Source organism: Sorex araneus, chromosome 5 (genome assembly GCF_027595985.1).
Source record: "Sorex araneus isolate mSorAra2 chromosome 5, mSorAra2.pri, whole genome shotgun sequence".
NCBI lineage: Eukaryota > Metazoa > Chordata > Mammalia > Eulipotyphla > Soricidae > Sorex > Sorex araneus.
The window spans coordinates 27,364,359-27,386,515 of record NC_073306.1 but is presented as its reverse complement, the minus strand read 5'-3'; the positions used below and the strand labels follow the sequence as shown (position 1 = coordinate 27,386,515).

General features: G+C 57.7%; 1 protein-coding gene across 1 annotated transcript in view; it reads right to left on the bottom strand.

The window, feature by feature from the left end:
- TRABD2B (TraB domain containing 2B) overlaps positions 1-22,157 on the bottom strand; it is a 183,820-nt gene that overhangs the window by 6,088 nt on the left and 155,575 nt on the right. Inside the window, exons 3-6 of the mRNA XM_004620513.2 lie at positions 19,159-19,305; positions 17,872-18,046; positions 6,906-6,996; positions 4,525-4,794 (exon numbers count right to left, since the gene is read on the bottom strand). Coding sequence (XP_004620570.2) covers positions 4,525-4,794; positions 6,906-6,996; positions 17,872-18,046; positions 19,159-19,305 — 683 coding nt within the window. The remainder of the gene's footprint in view (positions 1-4,524; positions 4,795-6,905; positions 6,997-17,871; positions 18,047-19,158; positions 19,306-22,157) is intronic.

Below are 22,157 nucleotides of genomic sequence, written 5' to 3'. Positions count from 1 at the left end.
ACTTCACATCCACAATCACACACATAACACACACACAACACCAAACGTTTGTGCAAGTTGCTCCCAGCTGCTGCTGGATGCTTTCAGGCCGAGTGCCGGGGAGCCTGGTGCACAGACCCGGGGCAGGAGGCCGGCCTGCCACTCCTATGCCCCAGCTGGGGTCAGGCTGGCAGCCAGCCCTGGCGCCGCCTCTGAAGGGAGACCAAGCGGGAGTTCGGAAAGCGACTCGAAAGGCGCCCGAAGGCGTTTGCTTTCGCACTTTGAAAACCAAAGAAGGAAAGTCTCTGTTGGAGCCTGGGAGGGTTTTTTATTGCTTGGAAGGAGTCCCAGGGAAATGAAGTTAGGCTGGGGGGTGAGGAGGGAAAGCCCCTCCAAATGCACCCTCTTTGCCCCCCTGCCCTGGGCCCACAGCTCAAAAAGCTCAGTTCCCAGCCCAGTCCCCCACCCCTGCCCCAGGCCCATGCTGGGGAAACTGTCTCGTGGCAAAAGGGCTTCGAAGCCAAAGCAAACACTCGAGTGTTCCCAGGCTCTGCAGATGGCTGGCACCCAGGGCCCGGCTGTCCTGTGCGCACAGGGCCCTGAGTGGGGAAAGGCCTCTCTGCCCATGGGGAAGGAGGGAGCCTCTTCTAGTCGCCCCGTGCGCTCACTGGCCATGAGACTTCGCGCAAGTCTGGCCCTGTAGGCCTCAGTTCCCTCATCCGTTCCAAGAAGGACGCCAAATGCTTCCGAGCAGTGGAAGCCAGGAGTAAGATCTTGGATGCAAGCCCCAGGTAGAAACCACGAGAAGTAGGACAGGTGACTGAGGCAGGGGCTGCCAGGGGCCTTGTAGGGTCCCAGGGACCTGGCAGAGATGGGGATGGGCCCGCAGGATCTGAGGGGAGCCTGCCATGGGGTCCTGCTGGAGGAGACCCCACCTGGGCCTCAGCTGCAGCCTCTCCAGGTCACGTGCCTGCAGAGCCCTAAGATGACATGTGTGCCCGGTCCCCGTATCTCAGCCTCACAAGCCTCCAGGCCTTCTGCCACAGTCTCTTATGCTGGGGATACCGCCTCCCCTCAGCCTGGTTGGGTCTTGTCACTGGGGGTCTCTGACCTCCAGGGCTCTCCCCCTGCCACCTCCCTGCCCCGGACAGGGGCAGGCTCTCCTTTCTGCCCCATTTTGGGGCACTGTCCCTGTGCCACCCAGGAGCTCAAGGTGTGGACCCACAAGCAGCTTCCCGCTTAGGAGAAGGGGGTGGGGGCAGAGACTGTTCTTTGGGGTCCAGTACTGATGCTGAGGCGATTTGCTGTGAGTCACCAGGTCTGAGGCTGGATGATCACCTCACCATTACAAAGCTAGGCTTGGCAGAGTCAGGGTGAAATGCCCAAACTACTTGGATGTTCTGGGGTTATTTTTTTTTGGAGGGTGGGGGAGGACACCTGGTGATGCTCAGGGCTTACTCCTAGCTCTATGCTCAGGGATCACTTCTGCTGGACCTCAGGGGGCCATATGTGGTGCCAGGGACTGAACTGAGATTGGCGAGATGCAAGGCAAGTGCCCTACCCTCCGTAATACTTCTCTGAGATGCTTTTGTCCTGCTCTACCTCTTACCAGACACAAATGCTTAGTCAGCGTTGTCATCCCCTCATCCACACTCCCAACCTGGAGGGGAAAAGGCCCAAGAACTGCTGTGCCAGGAGGTAAAGCCAGCCAGGAGGCAGGGAAGGGCTATCCGGCACTAAGTGGGCCCAGGACTCAACCACCATATCACCCCCTCCTCGATGGGCTTCCAGGCAACTGCTCAAACCTTGGAGAACTGAGGTCCAGAAGGGCAGTGACTCCCCCAAACCTCTCCATAGAAGCACCGACAAGGCTCTGGGTCCACCACGCACTGATGGCTCCTCTGTGACTTGCTTCCCTGTGCCCAGCCCTTGGAAGTGCCCGTTCTTAGCACCTGCCCCACAACTACTGTCTTGCCAATCCTGGTGGTCCAGCACCACCCATGAAAACAGGCAGGCATGTACACAGGCACACAGACACACCCCAGCCATGCCCTGGAAGGACAGTTCTGGGTGGACTTTCGGAGTCGAGTCAACACCTGATCTGCATAAGCTCCCATGCTGCGCTGAGGTCCAGCCCTGCACACTGTCTGCAGGGAATCGCCCCCGCCCTCCCCGGTCACAGCCCTGCTGTCTCCTCCTGGTTCTCAGATATGGGGCTTCCTGAGAGGCCTCTGTCACTGCTGCACAGCCATCTGCGGACACACGCTTGGCCCTTTCCACGGGTCCCCATAAATCATCCCGCCACGGGCTGTTGCTTCTCTAAACTTCCTCCGCATGTTTACATCTCGGGGAATGAGGGGCGAGGGGAGGCCCGCGTGCTCCAGGTGGTGTCCTGGCTGGACGCTTGCGGCCCCGGATCCCCGTTCTCGCTCCTCTCACTCATGCATGCAGTCAACAAGCTGGTGACCCAGAGAGGCCCAAGTGCCAGCTGGTTTCCAGGGCTCCTGACCGGGACAGCCACCTGGGGGAGCTGTAGTTTGTGTGCCCTGCATGGACGTGGGGGCTGGGAGCCTCTAGTGGGGTCCCCAGGTGGATGGTGAGCAGCGGAGGGTTGAGAGAGGAGTGGAGGGTTTGGGGGAAGAAGAGACAGAATGAAACTGAAGCTCCGAGAAAAAGAGCTTCCGGGGAGCAACAGGAGCTGAGTCCTGAACTCTGACCTCTCTGGGGAGCCGTGCGCCCACTTCTTGAGGAAGTTTTAAGGAACTTCCAACAAACAGGCTGGTGGAATTCCCTGCTGCAGCCCTGCCAGATGGGAGAGAGTACTCAACAACAACTCACCCACTGAGTCTGGGAAATGAGATGCGGCAGGAAGAGAACTGCGGGGACCCATCTGCTCAACTGCACCTTTTGGAAGGGTTGAGGGGCCAGGGCACCTGTGGAGAGGGCAGTCCAGCTTTCCATACCCCACGGGCTGGACGTACCTTTGGTCGAGGCTCTGACACCTCTGGGATTCAGGGTGCTGAGAGACGCCCCAGTGGAAGCTCTTTATGACCACGCAGCAGGCACCCAGCACCCCTGAAGCCTGCTCCCCTCCCCAGGTTGAAGGTTGTGGTCCCCAGGAACTCTAAGTCCTCACACCCAGTTTGCAGGGTCCACAAGCTCAGTGTGTCCCTTCAATGCAGCCTCTGCAGTGCCCCTACTCAGGCAGCCACAGCCGGGGCTGAGCGGAAGTACATTTCCCTGGAACCTGAGCCAGGCGTTTGAAGCCAGCGCCCAGCAGCCGGAGCGTTTGGCAGTTATTCGCTCAAAGTCTTTTTGTTTTTAATTAAAAATAATTTTCCTTTTGTTTCTGGGCTACACCCTGAGGTACTCAGGGCTCACTCCTGGCTCTGCACTTAGGAATCACTCCTGGAGGTGCTCACGGAACCTTCTGGGTAGCCTGGGATTGGACCTGGGTTAGTCCTGTATGCAAGGCAAGTGTCCTACCTGCTGTACTATTGCTCCAGCCCTAATCTTTCTAAGACAGTGCACACCACATGTGGTGAGGTTGTGGACGGAATTTGTCAGCCCTGGGCAGATGACTCAGAGACCTGGCAGAAGGAGGGCAGGAAGTGACAGGCACAGAAGGCAGTCCTGATTGTTTGTGTGGCCTTGGACAAGCCCCCACCTCCTTCCTGGGTCATGGTGCCCCCGGGAGCACAGAGCTGTTGGACAAGCCCCCACCTCCTTCCTGGGTCATGGTGCCCCCCGGAGCACAGAGCTGGGCTGGCTTTGCAGGTACAGTTTAGGAGGGCTCCTGCAGGCCGGGTACTCAGCCCCCCGGGCCCTGCTTTTGTCTGATCTGTGTGACCCAGGATGGGCTGTGCATACGGGATTCTGCCCTTCACACCAGCCATGACCCGGGTGCTCTCCTGACTTAGTTCACAGGTTGATTCCTTGACAAAGCAGATCTGTAGGCAACCAGGGTGAGGTAGAGGGTGACAGACTAATGTCATTGGTGACAGGCAGACAGACTGACGTAGGCAAGAGCCATCTGAGCAGAGCAAGCAGAGGACAGGATGGGCTGGCATGTATATGCACGAGTGTGTGTGTGTGTGCGTGTGTTTGTGTGTGTGATGTGTCAGTGAGGATCACAGAAATCTCCCATCCTGACACAGAGCTGAGCAAGATGGTGGGTGTTGGTCTCCCTGGACAGTGGGGTCCCTTCTGCAAGGTCCCCTGGGGGGCTCTCTGTGCACTCCCAGGCCCAGGGCCCCCATCAGCCTGCTCCATGGTCTCCTAGTGTCACGGTCAGGCCCAGGGGACAGTCAGAACCCCAGGAGACTTGGTGTGTCCAGAAGGAAGAGGGCAAAGCCCACTCTCCTGGCCCTATGAGTGCTTCCAGCCTGGAGGAGCAGGGCAGGAAGCTCTGCCTGGGCCGTGTCCTCCATGCAAGCCGGCAGGAAATGGAGTGCCAGCCCAGGTGCAGGGGTCTGCGCTGGGGCCTCCCAGCAGCCCTGCCCTCAGACCTCACTGTCCTCAAGGGGACAGAGGGGATGGCCTCACCTGTCCTCCAGACGGACCCAGAGGTCGTTGAACTGGCGCGGCCGTGAGTGCTTGTTCTGTCTCTTGTGCCACTTCTTCTGTCTCCCAAACTCCTCCAGCTGGCTGAGGCTGTCGGGGAGCAGGAGGTGTGCGGACAGGCCGGGGTCCTCCTCCTCAGGTGGGCTGGTGGGGGTCGCCGAGGGCGCTGCTGGTATGGCAGCAGTGGGGGTCACTGGGGCTGGGCTTGCCGAGGTCCCCTCAGGAGCGGGTGCTGGGCTCTGGGCAGCAGGGCTGGAAGGGACAACAGCACAGGTGATGGGGAAGGAGCGGGGAAGCAGAAGCCCAGTCAATGGCAGGTGGGAGAGACGGTCCCTGCCCTCCTGGCACAGCCCTGCCCTGGGTACGAGGGGAGGTGCTGCCCACTGCAGGGACAGTCAAGCCCCAAGGACTGTGGGAACAGTCACAGCAGCGGCTCCATTACTTAACTGCTGTGTCTCTCAGTCTCCTGGAAAATGGGTATGTGACACCCCCACCTCAGTCCCAGCATGGTGGACCCCCAAAGTGAGCAGGTTGGCAAGACCCTAAAAAACTGCATTGGCACCAGGTCAGCAGCTGAAGCCTTTCCTTGAGGACCATTAGTGACCGCAGATGAATATCACCTTTCCTAGTCATGGGGTCACGTGTCCTCATGCATCCAACCCTGATTTACTGGAAGACCTTTCTGGGGGCGGCAAGACAAGGCAAGCAAGTTTGCACTAAAGCTGGAGGTTTGAGGACGCAGGTGTGTGTCCTGGCCTTACCCTCGAAGGCAGTTTCAGGGCATGTATGCTGTGGTGCTGGGCTCCCGGGCGCAGAGGTAGGAGGTCGGGGGGTCTAACCCAGTGCCCGGCCGTAGGGATCAGGAATGAGTGTGTATCTCCAGGAGGCAGGTGAGACAGCCCAGTCCGGGAGATCATTCCCTCATTCCCTTTGCTCTGCAGGCACAAGCCATCCCCCGGGGATGCCTCCAGCTTCCTATCCTGTCGTGGGAGCTGAGATTGGATTGGGAGTGCATTCTGGAGCTGACAGGGAAGATGGGCCCAAGGCAGCGAGCTCCCTTCTCTCCAGGCCCACGGAGTAAGGAATTTCTCCTCCTTTGAAGGAACTGGACTGGGTCTCCCAGCCCCCATAGTCTGCAAAGAGCCTCCAAGGGTCCCTAGAGCTACTGTGGGTGCTAGGGAGATGACTTGATGACTCAAAGCAGGCAGACAAAGGAGGGCCCCAAGAAGCATCAGCAGCTCTTGATGGCTCTTAGTGTCAGGGTCCCTGGCCTTGCAGGATTTCAGGCTACACTCAAGACTGGCTGAGAGCCCCTGGAGCAAGGATTAGTGGGGGGAGAAGAGGGGGACCCTCTAGGGTCCAGTTTTGAGATGAATAGGACACACACAATGAGCTTTAAGGTGAAGGTCTTCAGGGCCAGGAAAGCGTTGGCTCTGGGACTGTGGGGCCTCCCCACCTGCTCAGGGAGCCAGACAAGCACCTCAGCTGGGAGAGGGGACCCACGAGGTCATTCTATTTGTAGGTGCCTCTCCTGGGCGCCTCGGCTGGGAGACTAGAGGCTTCAGGCTTCAGGGAGCCTCAGGCATCTTTCTGTACACCAGTGAGTCATGGCTATTAGATATCCTTCCCCTAGCCCCTTTGTGGAATGAGGGGTGATCAGGGAGGCCTTAGGACCAGCTTGCACCCTGGGTGGGGGCTGTTTGTCCTAAGTGTGACTGCTCCTCTCTGGACCTCCATCATTGCAGTGTTAGGATGGGAACACTGCCAGGGCCCCAGCCATGAATGCTGAGCACCCGGCCCATGCAGGCGGGTGAGGATGGCCGGAGTGCCTGTCCCCCTCTGTGGCCTGGAAGCCAGGAGTGGAAACCGAGGTAACAGTGGATCATCCTCAGGGACGGGAGAAGATGTGGAATGGTGGAAGCATGTGTTGTGTGGACGCCTCCACACCCAGCTTGGAATCCCATCACTAGAGCTGACACCTGGGCCCAGTGAGGGAAACCCCCAGTGCAAGAGGGGTCTCTAGGTGCCCCACGAGACTCTGCATGGAGTGGGTGGCCCTGGGCTGGAGCGTCCTTGATGGGCCCCTGGCAAGAGGCAGCAGTAGAGAAGCATGGTCAGAGGGTCAGCACAGGAGTGGGCAGAGGGCATCCACCAGAACCCCTAGAAAGCAACCCAGGGGTCCACTAGGGTCCTACCCAGCACCTGACACCCATCTAAATCCCAAACATCTCTGCCCAATGCCCCCTGGCCTGTCTCCCACCCTCTGGCTGTAGCCAGTCTCCAGGGGAACCTTTGACAGGGGCTTCTCCACAGTGCCCCCTGCAGGCATTAATGGGGACAGGCTGTGTCCTGGCATCTCTTACCTGTGGACCGTCTGCCCCGCGGGTGTGTGCTCCACCTCCAAGCCCCCCTGGCGAAGGACGTCGATGACTGTGTTGTTCCCCAGAAAATGACCTGGAACAGAAGCACAAGGGATGGGCTTGCTCAGGGCAGCAGCGGCTAAAGGCAGGGGGCCGACCGAGGCCAGTCTCTGCAGGCTCAGGACTGCCCCAGAGGGGCACAGAATGGGAGGAGTCCTGGCCCTGCTACTCACTGGGTGTGCTGGGCCATGCCTCAGTTTCCCCATCTGCAAAGCAGAGCCATCGTGAAGAGGAGGGGGCAGTGTCTGCATGGGGGAAGCGAGGGGCTGCTGGGTTTCCAAGTGTGTCACTGTTCCCCATGCTGTTAAGGGCACCTAGCCAGGGTTATCACCCGGGAACCACCTCCACAGGTGCCCAAGGTCCAGCTCCCTGAAACCTCCTCCAGGAGGCCCACCAACACCCACCAGGTCTATGGCTCATCTCTGCAAGTTGCACCAGCAGCTCAGAGCTCTGTCCCTCAGCATGGACTGGGCTCCTGTGTCCACATCTCCACACTAGGACCGTGAATTTTTGAATATTTGTTTGTTTACCATCTCCTAACACTGAGGGACAGACACCGGCCCAGGACGGCCCTGGAGGACTCAGGGAGGAGTAAAGTTGGGGGGAAGGAGAGAGAGGAAGCCACGTGGTCACAGGGCCCAGCAGACCGAGGTGCAAGAGAGGCACAGCTTTGAGGTGCCTGTGTGAAGGTGGCCCCACTTACGGGTTATGGGTCCCCCAAACATGGCACTGCCCTTGCTCGGGGCAGACACAAAGGACATGGGGTTGTGCAATGTGGTCACAGTTCCGGGCAAGAGCAGACATCCTGCCCGGCAGATGTGGGGTTCAGGTCTGAGTGTGGTCCCACCCGCTTCCAGCTCTGTCTTACAGGATGTCAGGTGGTGGTGGTGGGGGTGGTCAGTAGAGCTGGGAGCCAGGAGCTGACCATGCCACTCCCAGGGGGGTGGGAAGGTACTTGCCCAGAGCCCTGGGAACCCCCTGGCCATGTGGTTGCCTGGCCCCACACTCAGGGTTGTGTGCTCCCCTCCTGCTGTCCTGTCAGCCCAGAAGCAGGAGAATCTGCTCTGTGACTCTAATTGCCCGTGACGGGCGGTGACAGGTGGGAAGCGGGAAGGTCAGCGTGCTGACAGCCCTGGGGAGATCTGAAGCCGTGGACAAGCTGCTGGAGAGCAGAAGCTCCTGGGAGTGTGGCGGCCAGGCTAGAGAGAGGGTGCTCAACAGAGCTGATGGCGCAGGACACGAGACCCAGATAAACCAGGCCACAGGACCCATATAAACTAAGGCATAGAACCCGTAGAAACCAGGGCTTGGGACTTGTATAAACAAGGCACAGGACCTGTGAAAACCAGGACATGAGACCTGTGTAAATCAGGGCATGGGATCCAGGTAGTGTAAACCAGGACATAAGACCCAGTGTAGACCAGGATATAGGGACTGGTATAAACCAGGACATGAGAATGAGACTTGCACAAACCGGGGCATGGGGCCTGCCGAGTCCCTGCATAACCTGGCACCCCGGGACTGGCTCCATGGCTCCCCAGCCTCTCTCTGCCCACCTGCCACGGTCCCTTGAGCCCCGTCTTCTATCTCCAAGCTGTAGAAGTGAGGCAGGTTGTTCATTCAGGACCTGGCCAACCCACCATGCAGGGCAGCCCCTGGGTCTGGGCGCCGGGCAGGGCAGGGGCTGCACCCCCACCCTCTATCTCTCCGGCTGTGTGGGGAGGTGCTCAGTCCTCTCCACCTCTCCGTGTTCAGCTGGCAAACACGGTCCAAGTGTCCACCCAGTGGCAGGGCAGCAGGAGTGACACCTTCTGTTCCAGCCTCTCAGTTCTTTAACTCTGAGCACTAAGTTCAGGGAAGCACCTGAGGTTTCAAGGCCCCCCTGGAAGCACTGGATCCAACCTTGGACCCAGGAAGATGGAGGCATTGCTAACTGAAGGATGGGAAGAGTGAGAGCGATGTGGTAGCACTGGAAAGGAGTATTTCTGGTAGGGAAGGGCATGCAGAGACTAAGGAGGTAAGAACCGCTGGTCTGGGGCCACTGGCAGAAGAGACACGGACAACAGAGGTGTGAACACCTGCCAGGGCCTGTCCCAGTGCCCGTGAAGACAGGAACATGCCTAGGCTACACGTCTCCAGGATGTGATCCTGAGCGAGTGGCTTTCCTCTTCTGGCCTCAGTTTTCCTATGCATCAAATGGGCACACACCCTTTGGCTGACTCCTTGGTTGGGGTTCTAATGTATAATGAGGTAGGAGGAGCAAGTGTATTGGGGCAAAGCCCAGAGTACACTACTGGATGATAAGTCAGGTCCCGGCAGGGGGATGCTGGAAGAGAGTGGGCTGGAAGGGAGAGGGGTGGAAGGGGAAGGGATGGAAGGAAGTGAGCTGGAACTGGAAGGGAAAGAGTTGGGAGGAAGCGGGCTGGGAGAGAGCCAGAAGGGAAAGAGCTGGGAGGCAGTTGGCTGGCAGGGAGAGTGGGAGTGGGGCCTCCAGTGCACAGAGGCAAAGTCCCTGCCATCAGCCTTTGAAATACACGCCTGAGAGGCAAAGGCACTTCCTTCTCTGCCTGCTGGACAGCTACAGAAGGGGGCAGTGGGGGTCTTCTCAGAGATACTCCAGAGGTCTCCTCTACCCCCAAAAGCTGCTTAGGAGTAGCAGCATCTGCACTGAGGTGTGGGGTCTGCTGTGGGGCTTGGAAAGTGAGGCCCCCTGGGTGGGTCTCTGGCCTTCTTAGAGCTGCATCTGAAGACCCCACCCAGTAAGCTCTAGGGGCTTTAGGATGTTGGAGGCAAGAAGCGATGATTCTTCCAGATTTCTACCCTCACACACCTGTACCCGCTTCCATCCAGGAGGAGAAACCTTGTTCCCCGCTTTGCTCAGCCTCAGGGATGCAGTTCCATGCATCCAGGCTCCAGGACCTGGTGCAAGTGCTCCCTCTTGAGCCCAGCACACCCCACCGGCTCGGGTGGTCTGGCCACATGGGACCCCACTGCAGCACTGTCTCCTCAGAGCTCAGGGCACTGTTCGGTGTGTCCTGCTTATGCCTGTCTGTTTCCCACTCTCCTTCCCTGCCTGCTGCCTGTCCTGGAGCCGGGACCCTCCCTCAACTGCTTGTCCACAGCCCCCTTCCCTGCTCAGTCCACTCAGCTGGAGGACAGTGACCCACCCCATGGTCTTGGCGTCCATGCAGAGTTGACGGCACACGAGCAGTACCTTCACCCAGCCCCTTCATATAGGCTGAACACCCTACCAGTCCCCTCCAAGACTTCTCATCAAGTCCTCTCCTCTGATGTGATGCAACAGTGCTCTCCTGTCATATCAGGGGGTCCTCTTCTCCCTTCACCTTTTCTCCCCACCAGTCACTGGGTCTCCTGGTCCCCAGATGTGTCCGCTCAGCTGCCTGCTGGACAGCTACAGAAGGGGGCCAGTGGGGATCTGCTCAGAGGTCCTCAGTGTCTGACTGAGTCACTGTGGAAAGCTCAGGAATGGCCTCCGCTACCCCAAGCCCACTCTGTCACATGTGGGCCCACAGCCATGTGGGGGGAGGCCCGGAGCTTTCTGAGGGCAGGGCCTGTGCCTGATTCATCCCTGTCTTCAGGGCCACGCCCGAGTCAGGCAGACAGTGGCTCTAGGAATGTTTGTTGAATGAATGAGTGACAACACCCATGGCACCATCTCCGTTCCATGATCTCATCGTATCCCCAGGAGACCTGAGCTCTCCGGTCCTCCGCTTCTCCGCACAGCCCATGCCGGGCCCCTGAGTGAGGCCCCCTCAGATTCCACCAATCCAGGAGCTTGGCTTCTGGAGCCTCTCCTAAGTCAGGGCCCGGCACACACCATTCCTGGGGCCTGGCAGACGGCTGCGGCAGGCCTCCAGGGTCAGAGTCCCGAGGCAGGTACCACACCCCAGCTGGAACTGAGGGAAGGTCGGGGCACTTTTCCAAAGGGGCCCACGGCACTGAGCCCGCATGGCTCGCCCAGGTTCCTGGGGTCTCCTGGCTACCGCTCAGCTGAGCCTTCCAGCGCTGCCAGCTCTCTGCAGGAAGGAACGTTCCATTTCATCTGCTGGAGTCATGGGAAGAGAAGAGGAAGCAGGGAGTCAAAGAGGAGGAGGAGAGCCCTGAGACAGGCCAGAGGAGACACAGGAGAGATGCCGAGACAAAAAGAGACAGAAAGATGAGGCCAGAAGAGAGAGATAGATAGAGACAGGAAAGCTGAAGGAGGGAGGAGAAAGAACCCAGCATAAACCAGGGCATGGGACTCAGTGTAAACCAGGACATAAAATCCAATGTCGGGCCAGGATGTAAGACCGCTATAAACCAGGACATGAGAATGAGACTTGTACAAACAGGGCAGGGGCCCGTATAAACCAGGGCATGGTGGAGTGGAGTCTAGTGGAGTCTAGTGGAGCGGAGTCTAGCCTGAGAACAGAGAGGAAGGCTTTCCCCTTGTTGGCTGGTGGGGGAGCGCAGGTTTCAGAGCCCCCGGGTGGGCAGGACACAGATGAACCTGCATTGGGCAAAGGCCAGGGGAGGGGAGCAAGGGTCTGGAGGTCTGTCTGGAAAGCGTGGGCTGACTCCAGCCACCTCACCACAGCCCCAGAGCCCCACAAGGGGGAATGGCTTCCCTTCTTCCTGCTTCTGCTCCGGTAACAGGGGATGAGTTGGGTCTGGTACCTGCCTGAGAGACCCCCCTAGACAGAGGCAGGGCTGGTCAGAGGTCAGAGGGAAGAGCCCTCTCCTGGGGGTGGTCAGACCAGAAAAATGGCTCAGCAGCCAACTGGCTGCATGACCCCAAAGCATATCCTTCCCCTCACTGTGCCTCAGCTGCCCATCTGGTGCCCTGGGTCCTCCCACCTGGACGATGCCCCCTTGGTGAGCCATCTGGGTGCATGAGGCATCTCAAACGATCCTTCTTGCCTTCTGTGGGATCCCCAGCTTTCAGAGGAGCAGTCGTCTGCTCAGGGACAGCTGGCCCAGGTCATACAGCTGGTCAAAGGCTGAGCAGGAACTTGTATGCTGAACCCGACTCGCTGTGGGGGGCAGGAAACTGTCAGAAATATGCAGCCCTTCCCGCAGACCAGAGGAAAGAGTGTGAGGGCTCCCAGTAACAATGCTCCAATTAAGCGGGTAATTGCAAGACAGTGTTGGGGGCTGAGTGGAGGGGATAACCAGATGTCCCCACAAAGGCTCTGGAGTCACAGGGCACCCCCAGACGGCACATGTTTTCTTGCCAGTGAGGGCGCTGGATTTCCAGCTTTCTCCTCCGGGAAGGGGGCTCTTGGGCCCGTATTTATGTTCCGTCTGAAATTAATGCAAAGGAAACTTTCGAATGCTAATGTCACTGCCACCGGATGGCGGGCCACAGGGGTATTTGTTTTCCTGAGGAAGTGGGACAGGAGGGGCTGCCGGCCAGACCAGATAAAGGGTACCCTTTGGGGCTCCTGGTTCCCCAACAAGGGGTATGGTCATCCCTGGCAGAACAATGCTTCCTCTCCTCTGGTCTGTGGGCCAGACTGGGGCAGAGCTGAGACACTTGCTCAGCCAGAACTGAGACCCCAGCACCCAGTCCATGCCAGAGGAGAGATCCCTGGAGACCCCTGGATTTGCAACTATGAGAAAGGGGCCCAGAATATGATTCCCAAGAAGGGCGGTAGGGAGAGTTGGAAGAGGAGAGAAGGCGACAGTTGGCTCCAGCACCCCAGGGCCCCCAGATGGAGGGGTTGGGCTCCGGGAACAGGGAGTGAGTTGGGTCTGGTCCCATCAGTAGAGGCACTGACTGGTCAGAGTATGAATGACAGCGGGGTAGCTATGGATGGGGTGGGGAGAAGGGGGTTGTCCTTACCCAGAATGAGACTCGGAGAAGCGAGCAGTTTCAGCTGTGCTAAAGGTCCCTGGTTCTGCCAGGGAGTGAGTGCTCGTTCCCAGGAGTGTCGGAGCAGAAGGATAGGGGCTGTTTGGGGTGGTGGGCTTACACACCCTCGGAGGAATCTGGTTATGCTCCCTCCAAGGCAGCCTTTGCTACTCTGTCCTCTTCAGAGGCTGCTGGAACAGGATGGAGCAGGATGCCCAGAGCCCTAGGATGTCCATCAGCTGACCAGCTCAGCAGTGATGGAGCAGGAAGACACACAGAGAGCCAATGCCCCCTTGCCCCCCTTTCTCAGCGTGTCAGTGGAACCCAAGACTCCGCTCCATTTGCTCACGCACCCTCCGGGTGCTCCTGCTGATGCCAGAGAAGCCATGCGCGGAGCCTCATGGCAGGGATCGGCAGGGAGAAATTCACTTGAGTCCTGTGGCCAATGTGTGCCAGGTTCAAGGTGCTTCGTGGAGGGAGGGGCTCCCCGGACACAGCAGAGTCTCCCTCAGGGGGTCCAAGCTGCTTTGGGCCTTGGGCACTTGTGTGACCCCTAACAGTTACTCAGTTCGGTAGAACCTTTCTGAACCTCCCCAGCTGTGTATTTACACATAGAAAGCTCCCCCAGAACCCACGAGGCCTGCTCTGAACCAACCTCAGTGAGTTTTACGCCGTGGGCCACAGTCTTGTTCAAGCGACACATGATGGAGAATCCAGGAGGCCCTTCTCGGGGTCCCTGGGGACAGTGAGACCCTGTGGGCTTGGGCCAGCCTAAAAACCCTGGGGGTCTGGAGTAGAGGCTTCCTGTCAGGTTATGTTCTAGGCCTCAGAACGCTAAGACGGTCACACATACCTCCCTGTTCCCTGAAATCAAGATTGCTGCAGACTCCAGCAATGACTGGGGAGCCACCCCACTCCAGAACAGCCTGTAAATGGTTCTGTGAAGCTGGGGCCACTTTTCAGTCCCCCACAGACATGGCTCTTTTCGGCTTTCAGAAGCTTCTTTTTTTTGGGATGACAGTCCTAGCCACGAGGAAGTGGCTCACCCACTCCTGAACCTCCTCCTCACTTGGACCTGGCTCTGGGGGTGGCCCTGCCGGGTTCCCAGAGGCCACCAAGCACAGGAACCCTTGGCGTGGAGGCCCTGCTGTCCTGAGTGTGGGAGTCCCATCCTTGGAGGGGCTGGAGACCCTGAAATCGCAACATGAGCTCACACACACCCAGGGGCTGCGGCGCCAGGCCTGTCTCTCGGACATGAGGTTTCTGGCTATCCTGTGCCCAGGTGACTTCTGCCCAAGAGAAGCACAGGGTTTCCAGCTCAGAGGTCTGCTGCCACAACCTGAGTGTGGGCACTTTCCCCTCCTGCCTTGCCCATGCTGCCCACAGCAGTGTCTGGCCTGTCCTTGTCCCTCAACACAGAGGGCCTTGGAGGGCATGTCTGGCCCAGGGCTCCGGAGTGCCCCCAGCCCGGGCCAGGGGACGAGGGCTCCCGGGGAGAGGTGCTAGCAGATGCACTGTTCTGCTGCTAGTGCAGCACTCTGAAACTGGAACAGAGACTCCAGCCAAGGACTGCAGCCCGAGCAGCCTGCCAGCTGCCAGATGTGCGCGTGGTGGGGCTGCCGGGCCCTTTGAAGAACCGTCGGAAACTCTGAACCACGTCCGGCGTGGGCGGGTGGCAGGCTGTGGGCATGTGCTCGGGAGAGGAGAGAGTGGCCAGCCTGCTGCCCACTCACTAGGCCCCTTGTTTCATGGGCATACTTTCCCGGGAGTTGGGTGGGGCTTCTAATCCTTTGGCCCTCAACCGGAGCATGAAGGCAGGAAAGAGGTGGATGCAGGTTCTGACTGAAGGACTATGGGGGAGGGAAGAGGAATAGGAAGGCAGCTGGTCCTGCACCAAGGAAATCTCCACAGGCTTCACCTCCTCCAGGGAGACTTTTCTGACTCCCCCTGCTGCCTTTCAGTGCCTTTCCTCCTGAAGACACATGCATAAAACGTTGCATTTGAGGGCTAGCAGGGACCTCAGTCCTTCCCCCATCCAGACCCGTTACCTCGCAGTTGAGGAGGAGAGGGGCCGGGGAATGGGGACCAAGGTATCCCTACAGGACCCCTTCCCTTCTCTTAGCTTTCCCGGCCCACTTCCTGTCTTAGCTTTCCCGGCCCCACTTCCTGTCTCTCCTTGCTGATTCCACCTGATCACCTTGTAGCCTGTCTACCATGTTCTCTAGCTTAGCACTTAGGGTCCTTCTTCACCTGAACATGGGGCTAGGCCAAGCACAGCACCTGGGCCATTTTTTGCCCAGCAGTACAGCACCCCCTGCCCAAGAGCAGCTGCTGGCCTGCTAAATCCTCGGGGCTCCTGCCTGGGGCAGAACGGTGGATGTTTATCCTGAGCATGGTGTGGGGCCAGCAGGAATATGGGCATTTCTCATGGAAATCAGTATTCCTTCATTCGTTCACTCATGGATAGAAGAAGCCCCCCCAGTGCTTAGAGAGTGGACATCCTGGGACAGAGGGGAAGTGTTCAGAATGCTCAGGGCTATGATGGGGAAATCCTGTAGATCTGGGGACACTGAAGAGAGAATGTCATAGGGCACAAGAGGGAAAAGGATGTGATAGAACAGAGTGCCCAAGCAGCAGCAGGGAGGGAGGATGGCCAAGAGGGAGAATGGCCCAATAAGTGTTGGCTGTAATTGCAAGGATTCTCTCATTTTCCACCTGCATCTCTCTTTGTCCATCTGCCAAATGGAACAATAAGTGCCTTCTTGCGTCCCTCCAAGAAGAACTGTGGGGCCATGGATGTGGCTCAATGATAACTCTTCCACAGGAGTAAGAGTGGCTGGCAGGTGGCCGGAGGTTGTGGGTGCTGGGGTGAGGCCAGTTGGGGAGAAGCTATGGCAGTTCTACAGGAAGGCATCTGCAGTGTGGGAACATCTTAGCCCCACGCTGAATGGAGTGGCCTACGCTAGGGTGTTGGGAACTATGGCAGGGGGTTGGAATATCAGCCTCATACCTTGGAACAACAGGAGACAGGGCCAGGGATCTCAGAAGTTGGACTGATGAGGTGACTCAGGGTTCTGGAATATGGGTGAGCACTGGCTCTCGGAGTTGGAAATAAATGGGCGCCGAGTTTGTGTTGCCAGCCTAGTCCTGCCAGGTCCTACATTACTCATTCTCTTCTAGATCCTTCTTCATGATTCTGGGATGGCTGAACAAGTCAACACAGGCAGAGCCGCCCAGGTTCCCTGGAGCTACGGGCAAACAGCCACTTTCTTCTGGAGCCTGAGGCCCAGCAGACACCACGTTACTGAACAGAATGAGTTAATTCTGAGTGCTTTGGCAGATCATTTCCTAGGCACTGGCAATTCTGCAGCAGGGTGAGCCTTCCCTGGCTATGGTTCACATCCAGGGGGTGCTCACTGACAGGGCCTGGAAGCACAGAGTCTAGGGAAGGCCTAGGGACAGCACCCACATTTATATCCAGGTACTCAGTCTTGCTCTCAGACACCTCCCAAGCTGAGCTGCTGCAGGCCTCAGACCTTTGGGTTGTCTTCATCCTTCAGGTCAGAGAAGATACTGGCCTGTGCTCTGTTCCCCGTCCTCTGAGGACATTTCTCATCAGCCTCTGCTGAGCACCGACTGCCTTGACCACCTTTCACACCACTGCACCTGAGGCAGCCTTGCCCGATCCATCACAGCAGGCCCCCGATGTCAGAGCCATCACTTCCTGTTCATGTCAGTTCTCTGGTCAGAGCCTCCTGCATTCACACCTTATGCTCTCCTCACTTCAAACCAACAACCTCCGACCTCTAGTTTCTGCAGAAGACTTCATCTTGTACTTGCTCTTTTGTAGCTTGCTTTATTTATTTATTTATTTATTTTTCTATGAGGGAGATGAACCCAGATCCTCCACATGCAAGGCACATGCTCTGGCCCAGAGACACCTCCCCACTTCACTGTTGCACAGCTCTGATGAGAAGTCATCAGGCCACCTGTCTGCTAGCTTCCTTCCTCTGTCCCTGGATTACAGGTCAGGCAATGTCTTTATGGCTGGGGAAGCAGGTCTCACACTGGGGATTGGGGCAGCCCTGTCATGATGACACCCAGCTATCCACAGACTGGGTCAGACTGCTTGGCCCTCATCCTGCCTGGCCTGGCTTGGGCAGGCAGCAAGCATGTAGTGGCCGGGGGAAGAACAGGACAGAACAGAGGCCAGGCCGTGAGTACAGGCACAGGCTGAGGCGTCTGGCTCAGGCACGTATGTGGTGGAGCGAGGTCAGTGCAGACTGCAGGTAACACAGTGATGAGCATGTTGCAGTGCTGGGGGAGAGCTAGAGACGAGAAGAGGCCATGGCGTTGGCTGGTGCCCTGGCAACTACGCCTGTTAGTAACAGAGACAGTGGGCACGCCAGGCCCCTGGGCAGCTCTACTTCCTTTGGCATGAGCCCCCAGGACCCGCATTAGGTTCATGGTGTTCATGGATGCCGACACCTGTGTGCATGTTATTGTGACAGTGATACTGGCTACAGACATCCCTTCTTCTCTTAAGACAGCAGGTGAGCAAAGTGTCATCCTGAACTGTTGCCCTCTTCTCCAACATGGAAGAGTTATTTCTAACCCGGCCCATTTAAGGAAGCAGAGAAGGAGCCTTTGAGAAGATTCTAGGCTGAGGCCATGCAGTCTGGAGTGGGTGGGACCAGTGCAGGAGCAGCTGAGCCCATCCTCTGTGCACCCCCAGGCTCTGCACTGCCTCTGCTAAGCTGATGGAGGCTGGGCGGGACAGTGGGATCTGGCCTCATCCTGGGCTTTCATCATGGTCTCTGGGGCATGAAGGTCACAGATGCTGTCCTGGCTGGACAGGGGCCACTTTCCCACAACCAGCACTCTTTGAAGACCCCCAAATAACCACTTTTGTCTGGCTCTGAGCACTGGATGGATTTCCCTGCCAGCTTTTATCCCCTGGCTTTTCCTTTCAGAAGCATCGGTCAGCAGAGGGGACCTCAGGACCTCTGGCGCCCCGAGACTCTTCACATATTCCCACCCCACTCGGGTGCACACCTGCTCCGAAGGCGAAGAAGCAGATCTTGTCCTGGTTCTCCTGCAGCAGTGCCAGGACCCTTCTGCCCATGCGCTCGTTCCTCTTGTAGATGAGCTCCTGCCGGAAGTAGCTGTCGATTTCCTGGGCTGTCACCTGCTCGTGTGGTGGGAGGGTGGTGTTGATGAAGTTGGGCAGCTGGAAAGGCAAGACAGAGGGGTCTTCAGTTCCTTCTGGAGCAGGGTTCCTGCATTCCGCTGGCCTGAGCCACCCCGATCCTGGGTCCCACTGGGTCCTGCCTGGAACTCCCCAAGGCAATTCACTGCCCACACACGAGCTCATCTCTAGTCGTGAAGCAAAGCTGAGAAGTAACCATCCCCCTATCCAGAAGTGCAGATGTCCAGGTATGGCAGGAAAGGCAGATCATGTGAAGGTGGGGTTTGGGGCCTGCTGTAAATGGTTGAGTAGATCAGGCAGAGACCCTCTGGGTTAAGTCTTGAAGGCATGACAGGGTGTCTGGGCAGGAGGGGAAGGTGCCAGGTATGCCTGTAGGAGAGCCAGGACTGTGCAGTATGACTGGCATGTGCAAGGGGTGGCAGAAGGATGTGAGTATTGGGGGACTGAGATGCTGGGGTCACACAGGCCTCTGCAGAGATGCTATGCAGAGCAAAAGGGATTAACTGTGGGATACTGTCCTGGCTAGGTCTGCAAGCACCCATGCAGAAAGTTTAGGGGGCTTGGAGGTACCTGGGAGAACCCTGCTTACATCCAGGGGGGCAGGGAGGGATTCCCAGAGCAGGGCAGAGGAGCAGGAGGGAGGGGGCTGGAGCTGCACAATGGGACCTTAGGAGAGCTGGAGGAGGTATGAGTATGGAGACTTGGTGGAACTCAGCTCGTAAAGACCATCCACAGAGCACCAGGCTGGGGGAGTCCAGCTTGATGGATTGTTCTTTCTGGCAGAACTGGGGTCAAGGGAGAACCCCAGGGTGGGTGCCGTGGCTCTGAGGAAGTGAGAGCATCTCTTCCCAGATGCAGCACTGTACCCCTCAGAAACCTTGTTCTTGGCAGCTACTCCACTTGAGTCTGAGCCCCAGAACCACACAGGCTCAGAGCTTGTGTTCCCCACCTGGATAACAGCTTTTCAAGTGCCTGTACTGTTCAGGCAAGTCTCTGCCCTGTTCTCAGCCTCAGCTTCCTTCTCCATTAAGTGGGGGTACCAGCAGCTCCTGCTCCCTCCGGGTGGAGGGAAGGAGGCTGGTGGGTTCCTAGAGGCCTGCCTTTCCCACTGGTGGTGGGTAGAGGCTGTTTACCTGGGATGTGTCGTGGTTGAAGATGACGGCGTTGAGGTCCCCGCAATTGTAGTGTTTGATGAGGTCCTCGGTGGTATAAGGCGCCTGCAGGCTCCCGGCCCGCACGCTCTCGTGCTGTAGCAGCGTCTGGTTCAGCGCAAACAGAACCTGGAGACACAGAGAGGACTGAGTGCTGTGTGCGGGGGCTGGGACCCTCCTCTGAACAAATGAGGTGTGAGGAACCTGGGACCCTCCCTGCAACAGAGGAGGTGTGTGGGGACCAGGGCCCTCCTTCCCCAGGATTCGGGGACACAGAGAAGGTGTGCGGGGCTGGACCTGGCTGGCTTAGTCGTTTATTTCCCCACACTTGCTCTTCACTAAGGCCCTCGAACCCTTACAGCAACCCGCCCTCCATCCCAGTCCTTTGCCCCACAGGTCAACAGCCCAATGTTAGAGGCATGATGTGGCGAGAAGATAACCACAGCCATGTCCAGGCTGTGAAATCAGGCCAGTTCCTCTCTTAACACCTTTTCTTTCCTGTGCTTTAGAAAAATGTTCTGGCGAGAACACAGACTTGTTAGATAATTAAGCGCCCTCCCGAACAAAATCAAGTGACGAAGCAAACAACCCTTAGATGTGAGGGCCAACCTAAAGGCCATTTCTGGAAGCTGTCCTCCCGCCAGACAGAGGCCAGGGAGCTGCAGTCCTCCATCACAGTCCATCTCGGAGGAAGAGCCTGGCTCTCGGGCACTGCGTATAGTCTGCTACTAGACTGCGTGTGCATCCACTACTGGGGGCTGCGGCTCTGAGGGAATGGCCCCAGGGAAGTCTCCTAGGATGCTCTGTTTATAGGGGAGACTGAGGCCCATGAGGGGAAGTGATTCGCACAATTTCACATAACTGGCTTTGTTACCTAGACAAGGAAAAAGAGAATCATGACTGTGATGCTGGTCTGAGCACAGATGTGGGAGATACTTAAGGCAGCCCCTGTCCTGAAGCGGGGCAGGCCCCCCGTTCTGCTGACTTCTGCCGGTTCTCAGACCTCGTTTCCCCTGAGGAATCAGTGTCTTGTTGGACAGACCCTGTGTCTCAGGCCTGAGCAAGGCTTGCTGGGTCCATAGTGAGAACCTATCACCCCCACAGGCCACCCGACCTCTCTCCCTCCTGTGGTCCTCTCCTGGCATCTTTAAAGAGAACATAGGGAAGGCCACTCCTTCTCTGTTTTTTCATTTGTTTGTTTGTTTTTTAGGGGAACACACGTGGCAGTACTCATGGGTTTACTCCTGACTCTGTGGTCAAGGATCACTTCTGGCAGTGCTCGGGGGACCACATGTGGTGTCAGATCAACCCTGGGTCATCCATGTGTAAGGCAAACACCCTGCCCTCTGTACTATCCCTCTAGCCCTTATCCCTCTGGTTGTTCAGAACCTGGAGGGTACCTCTTGTCCTGTTTCCAAAGGCTTAGCCCCCTGGCTTCTGGCCCTGCTCCCCCCCAAAGCTGAGTCCCTCTGTGATCTCCATCTCCATGCCCCGCACATGGTATTCCCTGGGCACACACTGTTCCCCAGCTCCATTCACAGATCCCTCCTGGAGATTCCATTGAATGCTACTTTAGGAAGCTTCTCTGACCCCCACGGGCTGGTGGGCCAGGACAGCTGGAGTGCAGCAGCTTAGACTGCTCCCTCCTAATGAGATAAACGAAGATGTGATCAGACTCCACCACCTCCCATTCCAGTCACCATCCTGATCTGTCATCAGTCAAGGACTGCCCAGAGCAGCAGGAGGGTCCTGGTGCTGCTGAGATGGCCATAGAGAAGGGAGTGTCCCTACCCAACACAGACCAAGGATGCAGGTGGCCGTGTCCTTGGGGTCACAGTCTGCAACTACACATGCCTACCCTGGGTTGCCACCACCTGGCCTGTTGAGGTCATGGAGCCAGTGCCAGGGGGGCTTGACTAGAGGAGAAATGGTTTCCTGGTCTGTTCTTAACACATGGACTCCACAGTCTAGCTCCCAGGAGGTGTGAGTGTTGTAGCACGGTGTTCTTCAGGCTTCTAATGTCTGCAAACTGGCACAGACCTGTGATCTATACTGGTCTGTGGTCTACTCTGGCCTGTGGTCTGCTCTGTGCCCTGTGGTCACTCTGGCTTGTGGTCTACACTGACCTGTGGTCTACACTGACCTGTGGTCTACACTGACCAATGGTCTGCCCTGGCCTGTGATCTACACTGGTCTGTGATCGTGGTCTACACTGCCCTGTGGTCTGCCCTGGCCTGTGATCTATACTGGTCTGTGATCGTGGTCTACACTGGCCTGTGGTCTATACAGGCCTGTGGTCTGCACTGACCTGTGGTCTGCACTGACCTGTGACCTGTGGTCTACACTGGCCTGTGGTTTTCTCTGGCCTGTGGTCTACACTGGCCTGTGGTCTGCTCTGGTCTGTGGCCTATTCTGGCCAGCGGATGGCATTGGTCTGTGCACTGGGGGCCAAAGCCCTCCATTCTAGTGACTTAAGTCCGGTACCTTCTGCAGGGGCTCAGAACAGTCCTGGCATGTAGTCAGTGCTGGAGAGATGCGTGGTAAGGAAAACATGGAGGAAAGTCAACCTGAGCATTCCCGATGGGCGCCAGCAGGCCGTGGAGGTCATCGGGTCTCATGCCTCCGTGAACCAAATTTAGCAATGGAATGCTCTTTGGTTGTTACTTCTTTCCAAAGGAATCTTTACTTGGAACTCCAAATGTGGAGTTGATAAATTTGGAAAGTCCCCCGAGGTGAGGGGGGCAGGCTGGAAGCCTGCAGGGGTTCCTAATGTTCCTACATGTCTCCACAGATGGCCCCAAACCCTGTTGGAGAATCGCATGCTCTCTGCTCTTGCCATTAGCTAGTGGAGGAGTCGGCCTCAGCAGACGGGGGACTAGCCCAAGGCTGCAAGGGGGCGACAGGTCAGAGCAGGCTCTTCCCCTCATTTCCGTCCTCCCCACAGGGTCCCCAGACATTGCCCCCCTCGCGCTGCCCAATGT